The sequence below is a fragment of the Chroicocephalus ridibundus genome, chromosome 7, assembly GCF_963924245.1.
Source record: "Chroicocephalus ridibundus chromosome 7, bChrRid1.1, whole genome shotgun sequence".
In the NCBI taxonomy this organism is placed as follows: Eukaryota; Metazoa; Chordata; class Aves; order Charadriiformes; family Laridae; genus Chroicocephalus; species Chroicocephalus ridibundus.
Genome location: NC_086290.1, coordinates 56,409,542 through 56,427,486, shown reverse-complemented (window position 1 = coordinate 56,427,486; position 17,945 = coordinate 56,409,542). Strand labels below are relative to the sequence as shown.

Below are 17,945 nucleotides of genomic sequence, written 5' to 3'. Positions count from 1 at the left end.
AGCCCCCAGAGCCCCGGCGAAGCAAACTCCTCCGGCTGCACAGCCTGGAGGGCAACACGGCTTTAAGTCATTCATACTTTCCATTCCGTTAATATTTGATGTAGTTGTTTGTCTAAAAGGTGATTGTAATCACTTTAAATTCATCCTCCGTCTCTAACCTTTCCAGGCTGATTTGAAGCGGCGGCGGCAGACGGGGAGGGAGAGGAGGAAGGGGGAGAGGGGAGGATCTCGCTGCCGACAGGTCTGGCAGCCACGTGCGGGGGCGCTGGGGTGGCCCTGCAGAGAATGGGGGGGGGGGGGCTCGTGGCCCCCGGGACACTCCGGTTTTGTATCTGGATGGAATGGTGTGGGGTAAAGGAAAATCCACCCTCTGGGTAAGCCCTTCAGAGGGGTTTTCTGCAGATAGCTTCTGAGCTCACGTTTGAAGCAGAGCTGAGGATCTCCATTCTGCAAGAGCTCATCCCCAGCTCCACTCCTTTTTGGGGTGGGAGGGCTGAGATATGGGGAGATTTCCATGACAGAGGGCAGGAATGGCTCGAGCCCATCAACTCCTGGAGACACTTGGCTCCCTTTTCCCAAAGACACAGTGACGGAGATACCACAGCCTGGGAACAAATGCTTTCCAGCACTTCAGAGTCTTTCCTGCTGGTGGTTTTGATGCCGTGTCCATGCCCTGCCCTTGCCCGCCATGTCCTGCCCACGTGGATGCCAGGAGCAGAGCTGCCCCTCGCCCTTGCAGCCTCCCTGCGCTCACAGGCCAGTCCCACATCTCCCCTCCTCCAGGCCGGGCAGCCCCTGGGTTTTCAGCTTGGCTTGGTGGGTCCTCGCTCCTTCGCATCGTTCTCATTTCTATCCCCTGGACTCTCCTCAACTGACCCGAGCCTTTCCCGGAGCCCCAGGAACGGGCAGCGTCCTCGTGTCGAGCAGGGGAGAACTGGCTCTGCCCGTCTCAGGTGCTGCCTTGGTTCGTGCTCCCCATCCGACACTCATCCATCACCTCAGGGTCCAGACGGGACCTTGCCCAGGGACTGCTCCCCTTCCTTCCCGGAGGAAACACCAGGATAGTGAAAAAAGAGCCGCCACCTTTAAGAAGTACTAAAACTTCTGAAAAAATTAAAATACTTCCACCCCACCCCAAACTGGGGGCTCCTCCATGGCTTCACAATTCAGCCCCCAAATCCACCACACGTGTTCACCAGCATCCGACACGGCCAGGCGATCCCAGCTCAGAGCCGGGGATGCAGCCGCTAAACGGTACCCGTGGCTTATGACCGCGTTGCTTGAGCCCCAGCTTGGCCACCAGCGTTGACCCGGAGCAGATCCCACCTGAACACATCATCTCACACAGCCCTCGGGCAGCCACCTGCCTGACCACAAACCTGCCCACCTTGCGCCACGAAACCCACCTTCACCTGCCCTCCAGCCAGCTGCACGGTGCCGGCCGAGGCTAAAAGCCACGCACAAAATTAAGTCCTTTCCCATGTCGGTGCAGGACCTACCCCGACCTCAGCTGGGCTGAGGGTTCGACCCAAAAATTGCTCATCCCCCTTCAGTGCCTCGAAGTCTCACAGACTGAGACATGCACTTCTGTGCCTCAGTTTCCCCTGCCAGCACCCACGGGGCACCGCAGCCAACCAGACACCCAGGGTGGGGGCAAAGGGAGAAAGAACTGCTCCGGGACAAACCCAGCAATTTCCCCAACCCCACTGGTGCTAGGGGGGAAGGGGGGTGCGGGGCAGAGGGGGGGTCTCTTACCTGGGGCCGGCACCGTCCGCCCTGGCCACATCGACGGTGGCAGTGGAGTGCTTGCCGCCCGTCAGCAGCTCCGAGCTCACGAGCCACTGCCCGCTCCTCGACTTGGTGCTGAGCAGGTTGACGCCTTTCTTGGCCTTCACCCTGCGGAGACCAACGGTCAGGGCTGGAGCCTCACCCCCCCGCAACCCTGGACCCCCCCGGGCACCCTGCCTTAGGTGCGGGGGGATTTTTTGCCTCCAGTTCCTCCTGGCTGTTGGAAACATCATCTGTCGCTTGCATGGGGCTGAGCCCACCCCAGCCCCTCTTTTTCATAGGGTTTTGTCACCCCCATCACCCCAACAGCAGGGGTTTGGTCCCCAGACCCAGTGCTGCCCCCCAGGACAGTAAGACCCCCGTGGGGCTGGGCATCCCTGGGGTGAAGGACAGGAGAGCCTGGAGTGCCATGTCCCCCGTGCCAGGGGCTTGCTGCTGGCCCGGTGGCCACAGGGACACTTGCAAATGCCCTTTGAAAAGATGTGGCCGGGGCTCATCCCCCCATCCTTAGGGATGCAGCAAGGGGGGGTCTCCCCACACATCTCCCCATACTGGGGTGCTCAGCAGTAGGAGGTGGGTGCAGGGGGGGACAGGGAGCAGCAGCCCCATGGCCATACCGCACTTTGTCCCCCAAAGCGGCCGTGAACAAACCCACATCTGCTGGTGGGACCCTAATCCTGGAGCAGCTGGGAGGGCAAAGGCAGGGGAGCAGAGTGGTGATGCAGAGGTGGAAACCCTTCATGGACAACTTTTCCCTTCCCTCCAAGAAGCCCCCACTGCAAAGTCACGGAACGTTGCAAAACCGTGTGCCAGCTGCCCCTCCAGCTTCCCTTCACCTTCCCAAAGCCCTGCCAGACCCGGTCCAGCCCCCGGCAGGTCCCATAAAAGCAACACGCCCTCCCCATCTTCTCTTCCCTTCCAGCCCATGGCTGCCTTCGCAGCCGAAACAACCATCCCCTGGAAAGGCGGCCGCTCCCGTTGCGGGGGCAGCCCCGGGACCTTACCTGAGGGTGAAGTGCTCCACCGTGGAGTTGGACATCAGGTAGAGGAGGATGCTCAGCACCTCGCCTGGCTTGAGGGGCTTGTCGGGCAGGCGGATGAAGACGTTGCCGTCCAGCCGGTGCTCCTGCATGGGCTGCCCGGGGGAAGGCTGCAGGAGGCTGACGCTGCCGATGCGCAGCAGCGGGTGCTGCGTGGGACCCTCGGTCCTGGCCCCCCCGGCCCCGCGGCGGGGGACCGTCTCCCCAAGGCACTGGCCGGCCCCGTCGGGGGCATGCAGGGTGTAGTACAGCTCGGCTTGCTGGCTCTCGCCCGGCACCTCCAGGCTCTCGGGGCTCTTCCGCCTGCCCAGCGGCACGGCCGGGGGCCCGAACCAGGCGTGGGGCAGCTCCGCCTGCACCAGGCACGTGGCCAGGTTGCCCCGCAGGCGACACGAGCTTTTGATCTCACGGGCGTCGCGGAAAGCGTGGAGCCGCACGCAGGGCAGCCGGTCAGTGACGTCGAAGTCATCCCAATCCCGGCCGGCTACGTAGAAGAGCACTTGGACCACGGGCTGGTTGGCCACCAGCCGGGGCTGGATGATGAAGGCGCGCACCTTCCAGTTGACGGTGAGGCGGTCGGGGACCTCCAGGGTGCTGGAGGGCTGCAGCTGCTCCTTGGGCAGCACCAACCCCGTGCTGAAGGGCCCCAGGGTGACGTTGAGGACGGGCAGCTCCTTGGTCTGGAAGACGACGAAGGGCTCGGCGCGTTGCAGTGGAGCACTGCCGTTGCCCACCGGGCTGGCTCCCACCTCCTTGAGGAAGAAGGCCAAGCGGGTGTTGGACAGGCGGTAGCTGACGGGCAGCGTGATGGCACCGGGGGGCTCGGCGGGCTCGGGGCTGGGGGCTGGCCCCTTGGCGTGGGCTGCGAAGGGATGGAGAGTGTGGGTTAGTGCGGGGCATCCTCCCCTTGAGCATCTTCCGAGCCCCAGCGCAGGGAGAGTGGACCCAGGCGGGAGCAATCCAGCCCCACGGCAAGGAGGAGCCTCACCAAACCCACCCTTGGCATGCGATGGGGTGTCCGGCCAGGAGGGACGCTCAGGGGCTGCCCAAGGCTGGGCCAAGGTGTGTTGAAGCCACATCTGTCCTGGTTTCAGCTGGGATAGAGTTAATTTTCTTCCTAGTAGCTGCTGCGTTTTGGATTCAGCATGAGAATAATGTTGATAACCCATATTGTTTTAGTTGTTGCTAAGCAATGCTTATATTAAGTCAAGGACTTTTTCGGCTTCCCATAGACAGGACAAGCCGGCCAAAGGAATATTCCGTACCATAAGACGTCACGCTCAGTATATAAATGGGAGATGGCCGGGGGGCAGGAATCCACAATTGCTGCTCAGGATGAGCTGGGCATCATCAGGTGGTGAGCAATTGTATTATTTTGTATATTCTTTTACCATTATTATTCTTTTCTCTTCCGTTATTCTTCTGTTAAACTGCCTTCATCCCAACCCATGAGGGTTTGGTTTTTTTTCCTTTTTTCTCCCTCTTCTCCCTACCCTACTGGGGCTGGGGGCGAGTGAATAGCTGCATGGGTCTAGTTGGGGGCTGGGGTTAAACCACGACGGCATCCAACCTTGGTATTGTCCCTGGGCACCCCGAAGCCCTGGTTGCCCACCCTGGCCCCCACGCCAAGGCACTGCCCGAAACAGCGCGGACCCACTCGTCGAAAGAAATAGGGCACAACTGGCTGCACCCCTGCTTCCAAATGCACGGAGAAAAGGATGCTCGGTTTCTCCAGAGGCTCGTTACCAAAATTTAGGCAGGTCCAGGTTAACTTTTGGCTGGCAGGTCCTGGCCAAGTATCTAAGCCCAAGGCTTTCCTCCTACTTTTAGCTCCCAGATCCCATGGGGAAGGTGGCTAAATCGGCTCCTTTGCCCCAAACCCGCTCCATCCCTGCAGGCTGCCTGTAAGGGTGGTGTCACGGCCGGTCTGTCACCCGCCACCCCCCCAGGGGTGCCACCCGCTGGCCCTGTGTGCCAAAGCAGGTCCAGCCCCAATTTGTCCAGGCATGGACGCGACCCGGTGGAAAAGTGATGAAGATGATGTCAGTGCCACCTCGGGCAAACCCCAGCAGCGCCCAGGTCTGACGGGCCTGAGGAAATCCCTTTTGTCCTTCATTTTGACCAATTTGCCTTAAAAAAAGAATAAACCCTATACAGGCAGAGCAGGCAGCCCCTGCCGGCCACACGCTCCCGGGGACCGGAGCCGCCCCAGCCCCTCGGAGGGGAAGCCGGCTACCTGGCTGCCGCGGCCGGCAAGCGGAGAGAAACCCCATGAAAATCTTTCTGCTAAAGCAAATGCTGCGAAAGGCAGTGGGTGCGGAGCCGGGCTGACGGCAGGCGCTGCGCCGGAGCTGCGGGAGCCTGGAAGACATCTCAAGGTCTTTGCATCCGCCAGCGGCTGCCAACGATTCCCGGGAGGCCTGGGTGTCCCCCCCCTTCCTCCACATCCCCCCGTTCCCGGCGCTGATTGCAACCGCTCCCAAGCGGCTCCCGAGCAGGAGAGCCCAAATTACCCGTGTCAGGCGGCAGCGAAAGGTGCGGATGTGACGGCTCGGCTCCTGGGAACGGCTCAGCCCCCTCCCCGGCGGGGGCTTCGGAGCATGCCAGGACCTGGGGCTTTTCCCAGCCAGGAGCATGGCCATGGCTGGGCTCCCCGGGGCTGAAGGGGATGCGGGACCCCGCAGCCCACCCGGGGAACTCCCTGCTGCGGGGCAGAGGGGAGTTAAGCAGCTTAGAGGGCTCATAAAAGGATTAGCACTCGATACGGGGACGGGAAGCATCCGCAGCTACGCTGCCTGGGATGGAACTTGTCCGAGAGCCAGGCAGCAAATTCCTCAGGGCTGGGAAGACACTGGGGACAGGCTGCCGGCATCACCGGCAAGGCCACCGTGCCGGCACCGCCGTGGGCACAGCTCCAGCCCCTGCCACGCTAACACCGCTCACCGCCGGCCGCTGAGCCTGTCCCGCTGGGTTTTCCCACCTCCTGGAGAGCCAGGAGCTGCAGGAGAGGTGCTGACCCCCAGAAAGCACCCACGGGTGCCGCTCTGCTCAGAAATAACCACCAGCCAGGGGCTTTCTGCTCCTCCGGCTCACGGAGGTTGCTTTCCGCCACGAAACACAAAGGTTGGTGTCCTCCCTGCAACCCAGTTGACGCAGCCACAGCTGCTCCTGCCGTCCCCAGCAATTAGGAAAGGGGATTTTTTCCAAGGCATGAGATTATTTGCAGAAAAGGATCCACCAGCTGGAGCGACACGAGCCCGAGCACTTGGGTGAGGTGCCGGCAGGGGCAGCCAGGGGAAGAGGCTGTGTTTAACTGACTCGTTGAAATAGCATCCTTTTTTCTCCCTTAAAAATCTCTGGGGTTCGGGGAAAGATCAGGTCATTTCACAAAGAAAACCCACCCGAAATACACCCGACCCAATGCCCAGTCTGGCCCCGACTGAAACCCACCCTTGGGATGGTGCAAAACGCTTGGCGTCACCGACTGTCCCTTGGGTGGGGGACGGGAGAACCTCTGCGCCACCCCAGCGAGCACCCGGCCGCCCGCCAGCGAGGGGCACCCACAGCCGCCCGCTGCCCTGGGAGGGCAAAAGCAGACAGTTTTTTGTCTGCAATTTGCCACCCGGCCCTGGCTCGTGGCAGAGACCCCCGGCAACCAGCTCCTTCCTCCTTGCCATGGGGATTCTCTGATGGCAAATAAGGGGTGTGCACCGGGGGTGGCAAGGAAAACCCCTCTCCTCGATGCAGCCAGGCAGAGCAGATGTGCGCTGTGGACCCTGGTCAACTCAGATAAGCCACCACGGGTATCAGCAGCTCGGTGTCACCAAGCCCTGCTGCAGCGGGGACACCCGGGGTGGCCCCAGCACCGAGCAACAGACCTGCACCCTTGCCGTGCCGGACGGGGGAAGGGAGCGGGCATGAGCTGGGATGGAGATTAATGCGACGGTCACGATTAGTTCAGCGCAGGCAGATTGTCGGCACCCGGAGAAGCTATTTCCTTCCCCAGACAAAATGCATTTAAATGATGCTATAATCTGTCGCCGGGAGGGGAACAGGACTGGCGCCTCCGTTCCTTGGCCATAAACTAATCCTGCCGGGAGAGGGTCTAACCCAGCCGCATCCAGCCCGGGGTGGGTGCCAGGACGGTGGATCACAGCCCAGCCCAAGGCTCTGCACCGTGGAGGGACGGAGGGTGGGGAGGGAAGGAGAAGGGAGGCAGGAGATGCATGGCTGTATGGATGCGTGGCTGCTGGCTAGAGAGCAAAGAAAGGCTGGATGAGGATGGATGAACCACCAGAGAGAATGGAAGATGCATGGATGGAAGGAGATAGGCTGATCAGAAATGGCTGGACAGCAAGAGAATAGCTCTAGGGAAAAGAGGTGAAGGATGGAGGGATGGAGGGAAGGAAGGAGGCAGGGAAGGAAGGAGGCAGGGAAGGAGGGATTGACATGCTAAGAGAGTTGGGGTTGTTCAGCCTGGAGAAGAGAAGGCTCCGGGGAGACCTTATAGTGGCCTTCCAGTACCTAAAGGGGACCTGCAGGAAGGATGGGGAGGGACTCTTGATCGGGGAGTGTAGCGATAGGACAAGGGGTAACAGTTTCAGACTGAAGGAGGGTAGATTTAGATTGGATATCAGGAAGAAATTCTTTGCTGTGAGGGGGGTGAGCCCCTGGCCCAGGTTGCCCAGAGAAGCTGTGGCTGCCCCATCCCTGGAGGGGTTCAAGGCCAGGTTGGACGGGGCTTGGAGCAGCCTGGGCTGGTGGGAGGTGTCCCTGCCCAGGGCAGGGGGTTGGAACGAGATGATCTTTAAGGTCCCTTCCAACCCGAACCATTCTGTGATTCTATGGATGGAAGGATAGCACAACAGCTCAAGAGATGGGAGGAAGATGGATGGAAGGAGAAAGGACGGATGGAAGGATGGCCAGACGAGCAAAACAGCTCAGGAGACTCCAGTCCCCACACCACCGTCCCCAGCCCCTCCCCTGGTTTCTAGCAGCCCCTGGGAGGGAAGGTGGCTCTCGTACCCCCACCTCTGGCTGGGTTTGGGGGGACAGAAGGGTTAAGCCCTGGTTGCTGGCTCTGCTCCACAGCCCGCTGCGGTTAACGGGATTTGCAGCGCCTGACCTGCATTCCCGGGTTTATTAGGCTGGCGCAGAGGGGACCATATGGTCCTTCCACCCTCGCAGCTCAGCACCGCGAGCAAAAGAAGCAGATCTCCATGCCTGGCCAGGCTCCCACTGGCCGGGGGGCTGCCTGGACCCCCCTGGGCTGAGGAGCCACCCCAGCCCCACAGCGGGATGGGACAGGACTCCCGTGTGTCCCCTCCCTCCCACCCCACGTGGAGCCGGGCTGAGCTGTGACCCACGGTGGGGAGATTGGGGATGAGAGGGACATGGAAACACGCAACTGCCGGTGACCCCCTCGCCAAGCCCCCACATCTGCCCGGCCAGATGTGCCCTGTGCCGGCCGCAGACGTGTGGCCAGATGGGCTGAGGGCACGCGGGGACAGCAGCGGCACCCTCCAGCCCTGCCTTAAAATTAGGACACGCCCCCCCCAGGCCAGGGGGTCTTGTGGATGCAAAAAGCAGCACCCAAAAGCCCCTGCCCATCCCCACACGGGTGAAGGTCCCACCACAGGGTTTCGGTCACCACCAGCCACCCTCCTGCTCCATCCCCCCTGCTTGGGGACGCTGGGGACAGACAAACTGACGGACACATGGGAAGAGAGGCCGAGGGACAGACGGGACGTAGCTATGGCTGGTGGGGGATGTTGGCTCCTTCACCTTCCCTTCTTGCCCCAAATCCCCAGCAAACAGGGCACGGGGGGAGTGCGGCTCAGCCCCTCCATCCTGCCCCTGCAACAGCCCCACCAGCCCCATCCCTGCTCCCACACACCGTCCCAAGGCCGAAGAGCCTCCTCCTCCTCTTCCCCTTATCCAGCATCGATAGCCAGCGCTGAGCTCCAGCTTAGCCCCAGCCCCAGCTGTCTGCCATAGGGATCACTTTAGCCACACTCCGGCGGGGAACCTTTATCCCAGCTTATCCCCTGGGATGCGGCGGGGGGCTCCCGGCACATATATCCCCACTTAGCAGGGGAAGAGCTATAGGAAAAGCCCTGGAGAAGAGAGAGGGGAGGTTTGAGGTCATGCCAGGAGGGTTAAAACCTCTCGTGATGCTACCAGGCAGCACTGGGGGCCTGGTGCATCAACGGACCAAACACAGCTCCGAGGGACATGTCAAAATAGGGGTGATGTGAGACACCAGCCCCAGCTGCCCTGTCTCCTGCCGGGCCACCCCCACGTGCCCTGGCCATAGCCCACACCAGCTGGGCTTCTGTGGTGGTCCCGCATCGGAGCAAACCGATGGTTTCCATAAAAGTGTCCATAAAGCAATGACTTGAGCTGACACGATGATAAATCCCTCGCTAAATACACGGGAAGGGCTGCGGGGAGGTGGCAGGGAGCTGTGCTATCGTCCCTAGCAGAGGGCTTCACATCGGCTTCAAGCCCGGCTCAAGACCCCTTTGAAGGGGTTTTGGTGGTCACCGGTTGCTGGGATTCAGCCACCAGCCTGGCCGCAGGACGAAAAGGCCCACGGGATTTCATCAGTGGTCCAAGACCCCAGACACGGGCCCTGGGACCCTGCAAACCGCAGCAGCCCCGGGCACAGCTCCCCTCTCTGGTTCTCTGCAAGCACAAGCAAGAGATGCTGCTTCTCCGGGCCACAGGGCTGCCGGCACCGCCCGTGATGCCGGGACCACTGGTGCTCCCATTCTCCCTGGATCCAGACCCACAGAGCAGGGTGACAAGGTGACAATCCTACCCCTGAAATCAGGGAGATGAGGGCAGGACATGCCGCTGCCTCAGTTTCCCCACATGGGTCAGCACCTGGATGAGACAACGGGGTGACGGGTCCGCCCAAAACGCCGAGAGCCAGGGGACCACGGCAAAACCCCGCAGCCCCCGAGGGAAACCCCACCCTGGCTGTTCCTCACCAGGCCACCAGTACGGATGTCCCAACTGCCGTTTCGTTCCAAGCCAGCATAAATCCACCCCGCTCCCCTGAGTGCCCCCAGATCCTTAGCGGAGGCTCCAGAGCCCCAAAATCTGGTGGCCCAGGTTTTGCCTCCGCAGCCATCAGGGCCAAGCACAAAGGGGAAACACGGGCAGCAATGGCCCCAAATGCCAGGGATGTCCCACATCTGGATGTCCCAACAGCTGGATGCTCCAGCAAGAGGTCGCCCCGGCTCCCAGGGAAGAGCCAGGCTCCCACCCCATCTCCTCACCCATCCTGGGAACAGGCATCGCACCCATCCCGTTCCCTCCCCAGCCCATAGCACCGGTCCCCGCCATGTCACGCTCCCACCCAAGTGGGGCCAGCACCTCCAAACACCCTGAAAGATGACAACAAGGAGAAACAAAGGCCTCCACGCCTTCACCTCCACCCAAAACCCAGTCAGCCCCAACACGAGCCCCCCCTGCTCCGTGCTTCAACACAGCCAGGGGGAAAAAAAAAAAAAAAAAAAACAAACCCAGTAATAAAACTGAAGCCAAAATTAGAAAACGCGAGCAGGCCCCTCGTGGAAACCTCCGAAATGTCTCCCAGCAGCCAGAGCCTTGAAAATTGTTTTCGGCGACATAAAAGACAACAAGCTCTCCCTTCCCTCCGCCGCGCCGAGAGCCTCCATCTCCAGTCCCAGCTAATTGGAACTCAATTAAGTGAATAATTGTTACAAATGTAAAACTACCTTCCCCCGGCGCGTGGCGGTGAGACGTCCCAGCTGTGGCTGTGGGGAAGGGAGGGACGTGGGGACGCTGTGGGCCCCCAGCTCTGCCCATGGCCGCGGCAGTGACGGGGTGACGGGGCTGGGAAGCCCCATGGTACCGAGGACTACAACACTCAGCCCGGGAGGTTAAACTGGTCCAGGCTTCCCAAAACCGGCCCAGGGTAGGAACTGAGTGGGTGCTGGCCAGGAAAAGTGAATCAAGCCTTCCTGCAAGCAGCAGCGCTGGCTCCAAGTGGATTCTCTAGTGTCTAATACAGGGTTGTGCTTATACCTGGTGGGCACTGCTATATTCGCCTTTCTTTTAGCTCCTTGAGACTTTTCCCCCTCCAAAAGGTCCATCCCGGCTTCATTGGCAGAAGGAAGAAAATAAGAAATGCTGGTGGGACTCAGCCCCAGGCCAGCACACAGCCTGTATTTCGGGGCCGGCAGCACTAAGCAGAAGGGAACCACCCCAGCACCACACCAGGCTGCGGTGCTGAGCTCTGCGTTTCCCCCGGAAAACTATTAAAAAGGGAGAAGGGGGGGAAAAATAAGCAAGCAACCTAAAGGAATAAATAAATATGGCCTAAATGGGATGTGCCGTGCAGAGGCGCAGCCTGCCATAAATTCCTGGAGCCGGCAAGGCTTTTACGCAGCAGCTACTTTAGAGCAATTTCCACAAATCACGGCAAGGGACAGGCCAGGGGACAGGAGGAGAGGGCCTTTACGGAGGAGGAAGAAAAACGAAGAAATGAATTAAAAGATGGGGGCGGGGGAAAGGATGAGGAAGTGCCTGACCACAAATGTCCGCGGGGATGTCTGGGGGCTCCAAAAGGCAGCAGAGGGTGGAGGGGAGCAGCCCTGGGATAAAGCCGGCAGCCCCTGAGCCCCCAGCGCGTGCTCTGGTGGGTCCCGGGCTGGGTCCCCCCCTTCATGCTGGGTCCCCCCCATGCCAGGAGCTGGGAGCAGCCCCCCAGCAGCAGGCGGGTACAGATGGTTTCCCCAAATAACGCCCCCGCCCCGGGGAGCCAGAGGTGGGAGGACAAGGCAGCCGGGGAGAGCCCTGAAGGGTGGCCTGGGGAAGCGGGGACAGGGACAGCAGCTCCCAAGGAAAAAGCCCCCAGCATCACAGTCTTGGGGTGGAGGTGATGCAATGACACAGCCCCCCCCAAAGCCACACGTTCTGGGGGGGTTCGTCCCATCTCCGTCCCCTCCCACCATGGCCGGGAGCAGGAACATCCTCCCAGCACCCTCCAAATCTGAACACCAAATACATCCCCCGGGCTGTGCGCGCCCCCCCCCGCCCCTCACCAACGCCACCGCCAGCCCAGGATGTGCCAAGTGACACGTTTCAGACTGATTAGACACCGATTAATTTTACCCCCTGGTGACGTGCGTCAGGCTGCGTTCAGAGCCGGAGCGGGACTCAATTTCACAGGCACCCAAGGAGCCGCGGATAAACCCAGTCCACCCCAGCAGCCCCAAAAGCAGGGACAGGGACAGGCGCCGAGCTGGGGACGTCACCAGCTCAGGACTTTGACACCCAGCAAAGTGGCCACCGCATCAAACACGCAGGGCTTGAATCTATCTCCTTCCTTTGTTAATTTAGCTGGTACCCGGCGACGAGCGCATCCCGCAGCCGCACCGAGCTGGCAGCGGCAGGTATTGCATCTTCAATCTTATTTATCTTCAAGAGGGAAAACATACCTTTTCCTTAAAAAAAAAATAAAAATGAATTAATTCTCAACTTTCGCCAGTCCTGCAGAAGAAGAACGGGCCCGGCCGAGCCCATTTAACCATGGCAAAACCTGCCCCGCTAACTCTTGTGGGGGCCAGGAGGTGACGGCACCCGCAAGCGGGGGCAAAGCCACCCCGGCAGCACCCACTCGGGCTGTTAGCAGAGCTAGTGACAAATCAAGGACAGCAAATACGCCCAAGTGATGGGAAAATGCTCGCCGGCAGAAGATGGCAGCTCCATCGGATGATTGTAAATTGCCTTGATGAGGGTATCCCCCTGGGAGGCAGGACCACGAGCGAGGGGCTCCGCACCCAGCCGGCGGCGAGGGACGCGCGCCCAGCGGGGAGCGGCAACAGGTCGAGCGACAGCTAAAAAATACAACAGCTTAAAAATAAAAATAAAAGAAGGGACTGGTCTCCCCAGAAGAGCCACAGGCCAAGGAGAAGCCTCTGCATCCCAAACCTGGGACATTCTGGGGGAGAGGTGACAGTCTAGAAGTCCCCCATCCCGGCTGGTGACTGCCCCAGGGTGGGGAACGCCGGGCCACCATCAAACCCCTTGCGTCTCAGGGGTTTCAGGGAAACAGTGAGCCCCAACCTCCACTCCCCTCGGCGAGGAGCACCAGGACCCACCTTACTTCGCACCACTGAACAATTTCTCTTCCTGCCATCCCACGTGGACAAACCCCCCGGAAGGGACTCTGTCCCCAAAGGCACCGCTGGGGTCCCTGGCCCGTCACCGCGCATCCCACCCCAGGAGCAGCTGCCTCCCTCGCTCCCCGGGGGGCCGCTCGTTAGCAGAGCCGTGTATTTAATAATAAAAGGCTCTGATTAGATTAGCGGGAGTGACCTTTTCCAGATGGATGGGATGCTCGTACGGCGGCAGCGACGGGCGCCAAGCAGGAGGGGAACACACCGGCAGCTTGCCGATTCCTCCACACGCCCGTGGCAGGCTGTATCAGCCAGACGGCTGCAGGAGCCAAAAAAAAAAAAATAAAATAAAAAAATAATCAGGTTATGCCATGTAAGCACCTCTTCCCTCACCCATCATCTCCCAGGATGAGCCCACGTCCTGCTGCCCACCTCCCTGGGTAGAGCTTGGCTACGGGAGGGGATGGAGCTGGGATGCGCCGGTGCAACATCAGGGATGCGCTGGTGCAACACCAGGGATGCTCTGCAGGGACCCAGCTGGGCTGTTTTTCCCCTTTCCTCCTCTTTTTAGGATGCAGAGAGGCTGGGCGAGGAGGGACCTCAGCAGCTGGTCATGGCAGGGTGAATTAAATAGTGGCACTTAAAAAAAAAACCCAACAAAGAAAATAGCCAGGTTTCTAAAAAAAAAGAAAAACCAAAAAAAAAAAAAAAATCACTGAGCAAACCTCAGTCAGGGGGTTGCTGCCACCCGATACCCTGCCTCAGTTTCCCCCCCGCCCCGTGATGCGGGGAGCCCAGGAGCAACACGGGACACACACCAACACAGGAAAATGTCTCGGGATGAGGGTACGGAGGCACCTAACGCGGCTCGAAAGCCCCAAGGCCAAACCCTGCAACGCCGCCGGCCAAAAAACGATCACTCCCGAGGATTTCCGTCAGGCTGCCGATAGCATCCCTCATCCCTCTTTCCCCAACACCACCGAGAGGACAAAAAGGGGAGAAGAAAAGGCAATTTCCCCGCCTGGGATGCCCAACTTCGCACCCCGACGTCCCAGCGCAAGCATCCTGCTGGGATGTAAAGTATCGGGATTGGGGGGAGATGGAGTGGGACCTGGGGTCACGCAAGGGCACCCCGGAGCCGAAAGCCGCTCGGCCGAGCGGCTTTCGGCTCCGGGGTGCCCTTGCGTGACCCCCTTTTCTGCGACACCGAAGGTAAAACTTGTACCAGGGTGAACCCAGCTCAGAGGCCGGATCCTGTCTGCCAGGGGGAGGAAAGATCCTACCACTTCTTCTCCGCTCCTGGCTCCAGGATGCTCGGCTGCTCCGACCCCACCGGCTTGGCGGGGAATGGGGGCCGATAAACGAGCAAAACCGGGTGTACGTTCCCGGTTCGGGCGTTAAATGAGCAAACGCCGGGTGTACATTCCCGGTTCGGGAGCGAGTTATTGCACATCTCCATCTGCTGGTCTGAAAATCCTCCAGCCGGGAGACGCTCTGAGCCGAAACGGGGGTAGTGTGTAACCCTCCCTGGCCGGGGTTGGGGTGCGCTGGCTGGAGCCCCCCCCCCCACCCCCGACACCACCAGGGATGGAGCCATGGGCCCACAGCATCATCCTTCAGCCCCAGCCCCACACCTGGGACTTGCCCATGGTGGGAATAACCGGTGGGAGGTACAGGGAGAGCAGCATGGCCCCATCCCCACCGGCAGCGGGATGGAGATGCCGGGGCTGTAGGATCCAACGCGGGATGCCAAGCCTGCCCTGCATGCTGGGACAGATGCTGAATAACTCCAGCAGCCCCGGATCACTGCCTCTGGGCCAGTGCTGCCTCTGGGAGAGGGGAAACTGAGGCACGCTGCGGGTACGAGGCTCAGCAGGCAGCAGAGGGAAGACGCAGGAGTCCAAGCTCAACCCCATGGACAGCACAAGTTCTTTCGCAAACCAGTGGGTAAATCCATCCCCCCTCCCTGTGCTGCATCCCAACAGGTCCCTTGCAGCTTCGCAGCACAACGGCGCCGAGCACACAGAGCACACACCATCCGTACCCCTCACTGCGCTGCGTCCCCGGGGTCCGTCCGTCCCTCCCGCAAGCCCTGGGACCACCCCGGGGCCATCCCAGCCCGCAGGTGCCAAAAAAAAAAAAAAAAAAAAAAAAACAATAAACAACCCCAACCATTTCTGGAAGCAGCTGATCCAGGGCTGGCAGCCAAGCGGCTCCCGGGGCTCCCGGTGCCGGCAGGGAAGCGCAGCAGGAGCAAGGCTGGCGCTGAGGGTTGCTCTTAAATAAAAAAAGAAGGGAAAAGGGAATAAAAAACCCCGCGCAGGAGAGCAGGGCGCTGCTTCGCCCCTGGCTGACCCCTGCCGCCAGCCCGAACGATTTGTAAGAAAGGCTGGGAGATATTAGGAGCTCTCAGCTTCTTTTTCCGGCTCCCTCCGAGACCTTTATTTGTCCAGGAGAGGCCGAAGCAGCGGTGAGGGCAGCTGTGTGTCGTGAAACGAGCCTAAAAACTCCTGGCAGATGCTTCTCTCCCCGCCGGCGCAGGCGTCCTCCTGCGGCAGCACGGCAAATCCTGGCCCCACACCCGGCACAGGCCACCCTCGCCCACCGCACACTGGCATCGCCGCCACGGGGACCCCCCCACCATGGCATCCCCCAGCCCAGGGATCAGATCCCACCCTGGGATAAACCCGAGGCCTGACCCACCGGGCTGTTGGTGTCCCAGCAGCAACAGGGGGGGCTGAGAAACACCCAGGAGGGGATGGGGAGCAGTGGGCTGCATCCAGCCCCTGCACCGGAGGCAGTTCCCGATGGAATCGCTTCCACAGGGATATTTCCCATCACCTGCCAGCAAAGCCGACAGCCGCCTCCAGCAGCGCACCCACCGTGGGGAAGCGCCGACCCAGACGGCTGAATCTCATCCAGGGAAACTGAGGAGCAGAAGGAGATCGCGCTTCCCTGACAGCTGCCAGACACTGTCCCCCCCCCCGCCTGAGAACCCCCTCACCTGGGGGTCCCAAAGAGACAGCTCTGCCAGCAAACCCTGCCCCGGCAGCACCCCAGGAAACACCCAGTCTCGGGGTACAGGGGGGGTAGCATCCGCCACCCCAAAGGATGCTACGTAAAGTTGTGGTGCTCGCCAGCCTGGAGCATCTCTGCTCCTGTGTTGGGGGTCAGAGTTTTTTTAAGGGGGGAAACCCCCTGCCAGCTCCACACAACGTTCCCAGTGTCCCCCCCCCCGCCTCCTCCTTTCACCACTGCTCGAAGAGCCTCGTGGGGCGCCGATGCTTGAGAAAGCCCTTCCTGAGCCCCTGGAGTGCCTCGGCCGTGGGCTGCCGGTGCAAAATGGAGCTGGGCATGGTCCAGAGACCCCTCCGGCCCCTGGGGGGTCTGGTTTGAGCGGGACGGGACAGAACAGCCCCCAAGATATGCTGAGCCCACGGCCGGAGCTGGGCTGGCAGGAGGGGTCTGGGTGGCTCCCCCCAAACTGCAAGGAGCCCCCCGCGTTCCGCTTGTCCAAGCCGGCAGCCGGGGAGAGATGCTTTGGCTGGTGCATCGGTGGGGCTTGGTTTTACACAAAAATCACCCGACAAAAACCATCCGCAGAAACCGGCCCCATGTCCCTCAGGGTGCGTGACCCCACTTCGGCCTTGCTCGCCAAAAACACCCCCAGCAGCAGGTGCCGGCGTCCCCCGGGGTGTCACCGGGGCAGGCCGGGATGTCACCGCAGCTCGGCCGTGGCACGGCAGCGATTTGGATGCAACTCAGGGCAAGTGCAGGCGGCAGGGACCACCCCCCTTGCCCAGGCCGCAGGCAGGAGGGGCAGCACCTGCCCCAAAACCCCTGTCCCAAAAGCCGGAGGGGGGGAATAGAAAGAAACAGAGGGATGGCAGGGACTGCACCCCCATCCCCGCACCCCAAAATGATGCCACCTCGGCAGCGCTCGCCCTGTAACTCGGCGCAGGCTGGGAAAGCGGCTGGGTACGGGTCTGGGGAATAAGCGAGTGGATAATAGCGGATAAAGCCCCTGATCCTCCTGCTAAAGCAGCTCTGCATTAAGGAGACAAGGGGCGGGGGGGGCTGTGGGGGACACCGAAGCCCCCTCGCCCCATCTCCCCCCGCTGCCACCCCGCTCCCTGCCCGGGGACACAGCCCGCTGCAAGCGCTCGCCAGCACAAGCTGTCATTTTATTAAGCCAGGAATAAACTCTAATCTTCACCCATTTCGCTGGGGGGGGGGCACAGAGGACCAGGGGAGGCGGCGGCTGCCGGGGTGGGGAGCAGTTCCCAGCTGGGCACAGTGGGGCAGATGGGGCTGGAGGGGTAAGATGGGTGCAAACCCCCTCCATGATGCAGATACCCACATAAGATATATATTTTCCGTCCCCCCCCCCCCCCCGCCCCCGGTGCCGGCAGCACTTACCGGGGAGCAGCAGGGAGCAGAGGCAGCAGAGCAGGGCGGCCGGCCCGGGGTGCATCTTCTCCGGAGAGGCCATTGCAAGGTGGGGGGGCAGCCAGAAAACCTGGGGGGGGGGGGGGGGGGGGGCAGGCAGGCCCCGAGCCACCCCCGTGGCAAAAAAACCCCAAATTTAAAAAAATAAAATAAAAGGAATCCAACCAAGCACCAAAAAAAACCCGCAGAAATCCCCTAAATCCAACCACGTGCGAGCCGGGAGCAGCAGCCAACGGCGGAATTTGGGGGGGGGGGGGGGTGGGGGGGGGGTGAACCGGCTCAGGTTAGGGGGGGCTCGGTTTTGCCCCCCCCCAGCTCAGCGAGCAGAGCACCCCATCACCGGCCCCCCACCCCTCCCCACCCCGAACCTGCCGCAACACACCCCCCCCCCAGTGCCTGCAGGACGACCGGGGGAGCGCCCAGACGGCGGGGGCGGGTCCCCCTCCTCCTCCTCCTCCTCTTCCTCCTCAGGAGCCGAGGCGGGGGGGAGAAGAGCACGTGTAACACCCCTCCC

At 61.2% G+C, this 17,945-nt stretch overlaps 1 protein-coding gene across 1 annotated transcript in view; it reads right to left on the bottom strand.

Moving 5' to 3' along the window:
* Nucleotides 1-17,495, bottom strand: part of TMEM132E (transmembrane protein 132E) — a 28,733-nt gene extending 11,238 nt beyond the window's left edge. The window contains exons 1-3 of the mRNA XM_063342374.1: nt 17,402-17,495; nt 2,793-3,690; nt 1,756-1,896 (exon numbers count right to left, since the gene is read on the bottom strand). Of these exons, the coding sequence (XP_063198444.1) occupies nt 1,756-1,896; nt 2,793-3,690; nt 17,402-17,474 (1,112 nt within the window). The 5' untranslated portion in view covers nt 17,475-17,495. The remainder of the gene's footprint in view (nt 1-1,755; nt 1,897-2,792; nt 3,691-17,401) is intronic.
* Nucleotides 17,496-17,945: the final 450 nt, after the last annotated feature.